Here is an 11,355-nt window from a genome sequence, read left to right as displayed (position 1 = left end):
TATTCTTTTATGAACTTATGAATGAATTTGTTCACATTTTTGTTTACATGTGAATATATGACTACGTATAAGGTTTTGGGGGAAAAAATCATGCAATATACATTTTTATAACATTTCACATATGAATGAACTTTACAAACATTAAAGAGCTTGCACGGCGGCGGTGCGGGTAGTGATTGCGGAGGTGGTGATGGTGACGGTGGTGTGGGCGTCAGTGGGGACGGTGACGGGGGCGACAATAGTGATAAATGTAAAAGTAATTGATGTTGAAGGTTGTGTTGTAGTTATTTTAAGTGTTGGGGATCTATACCTTAAATTATTTCATTAAGAGTATTATAGATATATTAGATGATGATGTTTAAATTAATGAATAAAAGAGAAGAGTATTTTTGGTTTTTCAAAGAAATAAAGTTTAAGGGAAAAAAAGTGGGTTGTTTTATTAAATAGTATAGATTATTTTATTTAAAAATATTTAATAAGGGTTTTTTTCACTTATTATATTTTATTTACAATCTTTGTCCAATACACATACTTATAATTCACAGATTTTCTTTTCACTTTATATACTAAGTGAATAAAAAAATTTATTTTTTTTTAGTTCAATTATGCAGCATACAATATGGTAACAAAATATTTTCCTTCATAAAATATACAACTTACAACGGGTCATTAAATGACACCATATATTTATTTATCTTCGACCTCTTATTTGTCGTTCATCGTTTTGAATAGTTGAAGAAATATTATCAACTAAGTTTATCTTGATATTCTCAATTAAACAAGTCCAAAAAACAAAAAAAATCAATTGTAAACCATATGTATATGTCTTAAAACATCTCTTATAACTTTTAATAATATATTTTTTAATGTGTTCCCCGCATATTACGTAGGTCAATAATCTAGTTAAGTTATACATTAAATTAAATCGTAAGATGAAAAGGTAAGAAAAAAAAGAAAAACAAACCATGCAATATACATATAAAAAGTGAATACTTGTAGCTTACATATGGATACTTTCTCACATAGCTTTCATAGTTTATTCCCCGACTTGTGTTTGGTTGACCGACTAAGTCGGTTGGATGGAGAATTTTTAATATTATCTTTTTCTTTTATATCTGACCCAACATTGAATTTAACCTCGATGGGGATGGTCTTATGCTTATCTTTGTTCACAAAGGGTTGTTGATATAAAGGTTGGTTTGTGATTTGGGTACTCTTGATGTGAAACGACATAAATTCATAAGTCGATGGTAAAACATTAGCTCAAAATAAGAACCCTTACGAACAATTTTAAATGCAGAAGGTTGATATCAAAAATGGTCTAAGATGGTTAAAAGCGTTCATAACAATGCTACTACTGGAATTTTGCAACTTTATTTAATATATGATGAAATTGTTTATCTTATAAATAAAAATCAGAAATAACAGGAATTAAAATGTGTGTTTTCATTATATTGAGTCCGAAAACTTTTAATACTTAACATCTATAACTTCTTTTTAATTAGTTTTTTATATCAGTTGACACATTTATTAATATGAAGAATATAAATGTAAGTGCAACCTAGAGGGGGGTGGTGAATAGGTTATACCCAATTTTTATTTGGTTTGTAAGACTTTTTGATTAATCTTCAATTCTACTTACAAAACTTGTTTCATTTGAACAACAAAGAGATAATACTTGTAATTACCAACAACCAATTCAATCCTTGTGAAACAAATATAATAATAATGAAATGAGAAATAATAAGAGATAAGGGTAAGAGAATTTATCACCATGTGAACACCACGATATACAGTGATTGGGGTCAGATGTTAACTTATCCGCCTTAATCCACTCCTCGATTCACAATCGAGATTTTGTAGCATTATCTTTCTCCAAAACCGGTGGAGAATCCGCAAAATAATCTTGACACTTCAAGATGAACCAACAATTCCTGACCACTAGGAATTAACCAAGTCTTGACACTTCAAGACACACCAATGATTCCTAACCACTAGGAAAACACAAGCTCTTGACACTTCAAGAGAATACACAACAATCACACTCACTAGTGTAATTGAATAAACAATTTGTGGGCTCTCATTTATTTCACCAAATAATCTCCTCACTACAAATTTGACACTCTTGTTAATAATCAATGATATAAGATTTGTATGATAAGAATGTATGTTTCCAGGAGTTGTAGATGCAAGAGGTGAGTTTCCAAAGTCACCAAGTCTTCAATTTATAGCTCAAAAATGTTTTATGACCGTTTGACCCGGACGACTCTTAACTGAGGCCGTCCTCCAGGGCACAAGAATCGTGCCTAAACAAGAGTCATGCCTTACCTGGAACTTCACAAAAGTCATGTATTCTTCCAATGATGTCTCCGCTACAACCAAGCATCTTCCCATTGCAAGATTAACATAAAAGAGAATAAGAGAAAGAGATGAAGATGCTTATCAAGAATGTATATTTGGGGAGAAGGTGAAGTTACAAGATATAATATGGAAATGAAATTATCACCCACTAACTTTCAAATATATATCCAAATATTCAGATGTTGACCATAACCCATATGCCCAATTTTGACTTAGACTAAATCTTGACCAATTTTGACTTTCATACTTAGTACAATTTTGGCCTCCAAATTTGGTGAAAAATCAAAGTGTTTAGATTTAGAATTTGACAATTGCAAACATCTTAGAATGATAATATAAGACTTAGGAACAAGTTTCGGGTCATGAACTTATGTAACGAGTGCTCGGTAAATCTCATTGATTTGGTCAGAGGGAGCACGACCTTTGTTGCAGCAAGAGCCGTGCTCCATGATACTTGACAAATTTTTGACCCCAAATTTGATGAAAAATGAAAGTTTTTATTTTTGAGATTTGCCAATTCCAAACATCTTAAAACATCAAAATAAGGGTATGGAACAAGTTTGGAGTCACGGAAGTGCGTAACAAAGGCTTGGTGAAAAACTACCATTCGGGACAAAAAGAGCACGGCTGTTACAGGACACAAGAGCCGTGATCTGAGGCCGTCCTCCAAAACAAGAGTCGTGCTGGACAGATTACGACGAAGTGCTACTTTAAACTCCAACTTGATGCTTTCATCGTCTTAGGTTCGGAAAAGCGTATGTAAGCCCAAATCATTATTAATACCATTTTACACATTTCATATATTTTATGGCATGCCACGCAATGATCGATGCTAAAGATAGTGCTACATTGCGTCTTTATTAATCGTTATTTAGAAGGATGTTGAAGCATGTAAGAATATACATATGATCAATTATATTTAACACTTACTTTCATGTGGTATGTTTTCAATCATCATCAAAACTAAGGAGTGCATTATAAATGTACTAAACCCCTCACATACTTTTTTTTAAATCATAAAAATTATGAGGGCCAAACATTTATTCAAAATATTAAAATATTGGTATGGTGAGAGGTTTTTCACCCAAGTTAGATGCATAACAGCTCCATACTCATTTTATATATCTATATACTATATTATAAAAGAAATAGCCCCTTTTATAGCACCCTTAAAATATTTCAACATACACTACCTCATAACATTAATGATTAATTTACAATACCAATCCTTTATTCTTTAATATATTTTCATTAACCATTTACATCAATTATCCACACCACTCGACGCCGTCTCCACCACTAACACTCGGCCCCCCACTACAATGACATTGTCACGACCACCGCCTCATTGTGCGGGTAACGTTCTAGTGTGTATATATATATATCATAAAGACTATAATCACTTGTTTAAAAAGGTGTCACGAAATGATTATTTTACTCTTAATATTACAAAATAGTCTCTTATCTTATAAAGTATCTTCAATACCTCTTTGTATTATAAAATAATTCCACCACTACTTTTACATCAGTTACATTTACATCACCTTATACCATTCGACACATTTACCTCCACCGATAGTCACCACCATCATCTTCCGTTGACAACAACACCAGACCGCCGTCGTATTACCCGGATACCGTGCTTTAAAAACTAAAATACATAAAATAAAAAAACAAAAAGGGCATAAATAAATCCAAGTAAAATATGTAATATTACCACACACGTCACTAATCCGATATTTCCTCATCATTGTCCCAAAAACTTGTATCTGAAATATAGCTCACCCTTTTTATTAGGGTTTCTTCTTCTGATTCTGATTTCAACTGAATTTCTCCTTTTATTCACTTACATCAACAATTCAGGTTCCTACTTCATCTCTAATCTAATTACATCTATTTTTCAACTTCTCTACTAATTATACTGTTATATAATATATACATCTATATATATATATATCATTCTACATTCACATATATGTCAATATCTGTATATCGATCGGCTATACTGTAGCTGATATCCATTATTTAAGGTCATGCATTCATTAATTTTCGTTAAAATTTAGATCATTATATCTTATTGTTTATTTTGTTTACATGATTTCAGATTATATTCAACTTTATATTATGTATCTGTCACATCAGAAAAAAAAAGAAAAAAAATAAAAAAAAATAATTGTTGTCGCCTTACGAATAGGTTACCAGATACATACAATAGGAATGAATTGAGAGTCTGTTATGTAGACTAGAAAGTTTTAAATGGATTACATACTATAGCGTCTCAGTGTAAAGTTGAATAAATTTTAAAAGAGCCGAGAGTCAATTAATTTAAAATTTTTGGATGATTTATCATTTATGTTTCAAACTTTTAGTTTTTAGTGTTTGATGTATCTGACCTCTTATAACTTGTAATTTGTTAACTTGCAACTTACATGGATAATAAAATAAAATGCCGGGTTGTCTTAGAAAGATGTCCGCGGATATTTTAAATAGCAATGAATTGAAAGTTTGTTACATAGAGCTTCAAAGTAGGATACATACTATAGCGTTGAGTGTAAAGTTGGATGCATTTAAAAACAATGGACCTGTATTTGATATTATAAAATTTTGGGTGATTTATGTGTTTTTACAACTGGATGAACTTACATATAGAATTTTTTATTTTATTTTATTTTATTTTATGTCAACAGTTATTGAAAGAATTTTCTTGATTCGTCTCGTGTTGGGAAATATCTGGAAGCAACGTTAATTTATTGCGGTTCTGTGGTTCTTTTTGAGATATTGTGGTTAAGGTTGAGGATTGATAGTTTCAAGTCATGAGTACTTCATGGGCGGACACAGTTGAGAATGCAGCTTTAGGGTCTGAAAGTAACGGGGTTGGTGGGGCGGCAGCGGCTTCCGGCAAGCCTGCTTATGTCCCACCTCATCTTCGTAATAGGTCGGCTGTACCAGCTCAGGTAGCTGGCCCAGCTGCATCACATGGTGGTGGACCTCCTGTAAACGATCGGTTAGGGCATAGTGGGCAGACAAGTGGGTCAAGATGGGCAGCTCCTAGTCAAAGGTTTGAAAATGGGAGGCCCGGATATGGTACTGGCAGTCGTGGTGGAGGAGGAAGGGGTTGGGGAAATAGAGGTGGTGGCTGGGGTGGTAGAGATGTGGAGGTTAATCCTTTTGGTAATGATGATATAGATAGTCCTGAGGAGATTGCATCCGAGCAAGCAAGTGGCGGCATCAACTTTGATGCTTATGAAGATATTCCCGTGGAAACTAGTGGTGAAAATGTGCCACCTCCAGTTAATACTTTTGCAGAGATAGATTTAGGTGAGGCTCTAAATCTTAATATTAGAAGATGCAAATATGTAAAACCGACACCTGTACAGCGTTACACAATTCCCATTTCTCTTGCGGGACGGGATTTGATGGCATGTGCGCAGACTGGGTCAGGGAAGACGGCAGCATTTTGCTTCCCTATAATCAGTGGGATTTTGAAGGGGCAATTTGCACAGAGACCACGTGGTACCAGGACCGCTTTTCCCCTTGCTCTGATTATATCCCCTACAAGGGAGCTCTCCTTTCAGGTTTTCATTTACGTATAAACTTGTAGTATATGTTTAGATAATTTTAGATAGTTGGCTCACTTGATCTATCTCTATATTGTATGACATCCAGATACACGAGGAGGCACGGAAGTTTTCTTATCAGACGGGTGTCAAGGTGGTGGTTGTTTATGGAGGAACCCCAATTAACCAACAGGTAACTGGAACATAGTTCTGATATTTAAGTATAAAATGGATGCGTATTTAGTCATCAAGTTATTTCCTCCCTTAATCAGTATATTTTAAAGTAGTTATATTCCAGAAGCAGCTATGTGTTCTATACTTTTTTTGGGTAGGGTGCCATTTTTACGAGATCTATATGTACATACGTTTTCTTTATGACGTGGTTATGGTTAACTCCTTGATATTTCTTGCTAGTTAATGGCCTATATGAGCTGTGCATTACCAATCACCTTACTTTTTAACTTCATGTTTTGCCTCTTTTGACTTAATGAGTATTGTCTGTGATCACTCCCCTGTTTTGCATATATCATTGACTTTGCTAATTGTTTGATAATACATGGATTTTTTCCTGAATTTTCTACAATTTTCATCATTGATCACCGATGGTGTTATTGGTGTCTGGTGGTATCTTATGCATGGCTAGTTAAGAGAGATCGAGAGAGGAGTTGATATACTTGTCGCCACTCCAGGAAGGTTAGTTGATTTACTGGAAAGGGCAAAAGTGTCACTACAAATGATAAGGTATTTAGCCCTTGACGAGGCAGATCGGATGCTGGATATGGGTTTTGAGCCACAAATCAGAAAAATTGTGCAGCAAACAGACATGCCTCCTCCAGGTGCAAGACAAACAATGTTGTTCAGTGCCACATTTCCTAGTGAAATCCAGGTTTGTTGGCTGGCTTTTATAACAGTTGCACATACATACTTGTTACATATTTCAGGTCTATTAATCTATTATGATCATTATTTTTGTCATCACTGTGTTATTGTCGGTATTAGGATACTATTGTTATAGCTGATTGTCATGGGATCTGGTTGCTGATTTTGCCGTTAATTCTTCCAATTAAAAGTGTCTGGGTTAATTTAGGCTATATGTTATCTTTAGCGGAGTAGCGGGTCAGATGGGTAAATTAAAACTTTGGTTAAAAAGAGGAATGGGTAAAATGGGCTGAAAGTTGCTCAAAGTATATTTCTAACTAATATACCCTCCTAAAGCTTTATTAAAAAGGTTTAATTATTATTATAGTGATACCGTTTTTATAATTTCTAACAGTTGTCAAACTTGCTGAAGTCACTCAGTTTATCCTTAAGAAAGGGGAGGTGATTTCTACACAATTTTTTTTGTCACACACAAAAATATTTGCATTACATGGTTGCACTGTACAACTGTATCATGCATATATATTGGTGTATGGCAAAAATGTTGTCTATGGATCATTACATTAAGAAAGTGGCATCTTGGTACCATGATTCGGATCTGCATCCGACTCGTTCGTGACTCACGACTCACGAGTTATGGAGTGACTTGGTTCAAGTTGAGTCGACTTGGAACTTGTGCGTCTTAGAACTAAGATAAACTTATTGTGATTTCAAAAATATGAAAAATAAAACCAGATTAGAGTATAGCTTTTGGATACAGAAGATGGGCGTAGGGTGAAGCAAAAGATACAGAAGAAATCAAATGTCAGGAATACTTATATAAAATTAGGAAACCCTAATAGCTCTTTAGACTTAAGATATAGAGTAAAAAAAACCGGTTGGGCCCATTAAAATTATCTAGAGTTTTAGACCCTTGGATAAGATCCTAAAAATTGAACAATATAATAGTTAGTGTTTTTGGTTTGAACAAACATATGAAAGTATCTTATTAAATGTGTAAATAGATAAATAAATAAATATTAGTTATTTAGGATTTCAAAGTCACTCCACCAGTGATGAGTTGACAACTAAGATTCTAACACTTATTTCAGACGTAATTGTTTGTGGTTCAATCCGACCCACAAATTAACAAACTATAATAAGTACCTGGTTGATCCGTCTCCTAACCCGTCCATTTTGCCACCTCTACTCTGGTGAGGATTATTAGTTAAGCACATTGTCTCACTATTAGTCAGTTGTAAGGCAATATTAAGTGATGACAAAGTAATAAAGGTTATTGGCTAAAACTATCTTCAATATAGTTCGTTAGTACTAGCATTAGTAGTTTGACCATTTTTAGAAAAAAAGGAAACGTTACAATTAAAAGTAGGCCATCGTATGATGATGCTTCATGTAATTTTTAGAGTAGTGATACATATTGGTATATTCATTTATTGAATGAATTAGACATGTTCAGTGTGTATTACCACCTAATACATACTGAACATGTCTAAATTATTCAATAAATGACACATGGGATACATTTTCTCACTCCTTATCTTCTCCGTTGATTCTGACATCTTTCTTCTTGTTACACATATCTTTAGGCTTACATTTTAGGTTTATATATCAATATATCATTCTCGTTTTTATGTGATAGATTGAGTGCGTAACTGTGTCATGATATATGATGTGTCGATAAGTTTGCTAAGAATATCACGTTAAAGTTTCTCTAGCCTATTATTGATTAAAATCAGAATATAGTACTTATGGGGAGTTTGGCAAACATGTAAAAAGACAAACTGTTTTTTCTTATTAGGTACATTTATTGCTATGTGTCCACTTTTTGGTTTTTGGCCCAAAAATGAAATACTTGGTGCTAATTGTTTCTTATGCAGAGACTGGCATCTGATTTTCTTTCGAATTATATATTTTTGACCGTGGGTCGTGTTGGTTCAAGCACCGATTTGATTGTCCAACGGGTGGAATTTGTTCAAGAAGTTGACAAGAGAAGCCATCTTATGGACCTTCTTCATGCTCAGAAGGAAAATGATACTCATGGCAAGGTACTGTTATTCGTTTTTACTGCATCTTCTAGTTATTATCTAGCCTTTTAATCTATTTTCAACGTGAAATCTTGCGAACGATTGATCTTCAATACTTATCTTGCAGCAAGCTCTTACATTAGTTTTTGTTGAGACAAAAAAGGGAGCCGATTCACTTGAATACTGGTTGTATAGTAATGGGTTTCCTGCTACTACGATCCATGGTGATAGAACACAGCCGGTGAGTTGGATATGATGCTTAAGAACATCATATACTTTTTTCTAGACGTGACAAGATTGGCTGATCAGATGGGTTGGTCATGGGTGAAACCTGGCCCATAACGGGTGAAACCTGGTTCACGTTGTAATGGGTCAACATTTCTCTTGTCCACTTTCTAGAAAGTATAGTTATGACCACAATTTTATCACCTATAATTATCTATAGTCTTTGAATTACAAATGATCAAAGAGATTGTCTGCAGTTCTAGTTAGATTTGGTCAACTTTTGACCCGCTTGTCCCTTTCAACCTGTTCCTGTTTTACATAAAACTTTGATTTGACCTTTTTGAGTTAAAGCACAAAGATGTTTTCAAAACTCAAATGGGTCGAAGGTGGCATGTGCATATAAAATCTACTCAGTAAAAGGTATATTAGATATGTATAACATATAGTCAAACGTCAATTTTAGTATGTATAGATGATCCTTTTGTTGTGAAATTGAGTGCAGGAAAGGGAGCAAGCACTGAAATCGTTCAAGAGCGGAAAAACACCGATTTTAGTTGCAACCGATGTGGCAGCACGTGGTCTTGATATTCCACTTGTTGCCCATGTTGTGAACTTTGACCTTCCTAATGATATCGATGACTACGTGCACAGAATAGGACGAACAGGGCGAGCCGGGAAGACAGGATTAGCAACAGCTTTCTTTAACGAGAACAATGTGTCACTAGCAAAATCACTAGCTGACTTGATGCAGGAAGCTAATCAAGAGGTACCTGCATGGCTTACTCGATATGCCAGCCGGGTGTCATACGGTGGAGGCAAGAACAAACGGGGAGGAGGACGTTTTGGTGGCCGTGATTTTCGGAAGGATAACTCCTATAGCGGTGGAGGTGGATATGGAAGCTATGGTGGTGGTTATGGTGGCGGCAATAGTGGAGGTGGATATGGCGGGGGCTATGGAGGTGGTAACAGTGGAGGTGGATATGGTGGTGGCTATGGTGGTGGTAGTGGCGGTGCACCTAGTGCTTGGGATTAGTCAATTGGAATGTATTGGTTCATTTGTTTGAGTCGGTACATACATCATTTTTCGCAGGAGTTAAGGACTATATAATGTTTTAAATTGGTCATGTATCAAATTTTGTCTTAACATGTTCTTTCTTGGATCATAAAGTATCAAGTAATAAACAAATTGGCCCCATAAATTTGTAGCTTTTTCTTTCTTAAACTAGGCCCCATAAATTCTTGTAGCTTTTATTTTTTTCTTGAACTAACTTACCAAAAATGGGCATGGTGAAAAAGTTGTGATCAGTTGTGCCATATGGAAATTTTGTTTCCAAACAAAATATTGCAGTCAATTAATTTATGCTTATAATGATTAGTCCACAGACCACAATGATTAATCCACCTCTTTAAGTGCCCTCTCGTGGTAGAACAACTACCAACAAGGCAACAACTGATGTTGACAAAATCTTACAAAAGAATACCTGATCTATGAATCTGGTTGTTGATTTATAACATATATTAACATTTTAATTTAAATTGAAAACTACTTTATCTTCCTGTTCATTTTCCTCCATCCTAAATTCCTAATCATATCATGCATAACTTAGGCGATATCTCCAACTGTTTGTTCCCATAAATCAAATTTTCGATTCATTACTCTTGCATCTGTCATTCTGTCCAGTTATTTATTTGTTAGGTAACAAGTATTTTTTTTACCCAAGTAACGATCATATAAAAGTTGTCATATTAGGAGTTTACAAGTGATAAAGGTACATACAACTCCAAAAATTGAAAGCTTTGTGCAAACATTAGAGTTTCTGAGACCGACAAGTATCTACTACTCCTTTATAATGATTATTGTAACACCCCAATATTTTAAGGTAATATAATATTAACCCTTTTCATAGTTTTGACATTAAATTAATTTCCTAATATTTTATTTTGAGTTAAGGGGTTAATTTAGTTGGAATTTTAGAGGCTAACGGGTATTTTACCCACAAAAAATTCAAATGGGACGTGGCTACCAGGGAGATGAGCCAGCCACATTTCCACTCTTCTTTCAAACTTCAACTCCTTCCACTACTACTTCTTAATCCTTCTTGAATCTTCAACTCTTCTTCAAATCCATGTAATAGAAACTCAAATTAAAGAATCCTAAAATTATATCAACAATCATCTCCATTTGCATTAGAAATTGAAATTTGGGGCTTTCTTGGAGGTAGTGGTGACCGAAATATTAAGGAAGAAAAAAAGGGAAGAATTTTAATTTGAAAACCATAATTCTTTGCCTTTCATTCTTGAGGTATTTA

At 34.4% G+C, this 11,355-nt stretch overlaps 1 protein-coding gene across 1 annotated transcript; it reads left to right on the top strand.

Moving 5' to 3' along the window:
* The first annotated feature begins 4,102 nt into the window (after positions 1 to 4,102).
* Positions 4,103 to 10,268, top strand: LOC122602334 (DEAD-box ATP-dependent RNA helicase 37-like). Its single transcript, XM_043775033.1, has 7 exons — positions 4,103 to 4,224; positions 5,049 to 5,936; positions 6,028 to 6,111; positions 6,562 to 6,804; positions 8,675 to 8,842; positions 8,949 to 9,062; positions 9,549 to 10,268. Exons 2-7 carry the CDS (start codon positions 5,175 to 5,177, stop codon positions 10,077 to 10,079), a joined length of 1,902 nt encoding a protein of 633 aa, XP_043630968.1. The 5' UTR covers positions 4,103 to 4,224; positions 5,049 to 5,174; the 3' UTR covers positions 10,080 to 10,268.
* Positions 10,269 to 11,355: the final 1,087 nt, after the last annotated feature.

This window comes from Erigeron canadensis, chromosome 1 (genome assembly GCF_010389155.1).
Source record: "Erigeron canadensis isolate Cc75 chromosome 1, C_canadensis_v1, whole genome shotgun sequence".
In the NCBI taxonomy this organism is placed as follows: Eukaryota; Viridiplantae; Streptophyta; class Magnoliopsida; order Asterales; family Asteraceae; genus Erigeron; species Erigeron canadensis.
The sequence above is the reverse complement of the archived record's forward strand: the minus strand, read 5'-3'. Positions and strand labels throughout refer to the sequence as shown.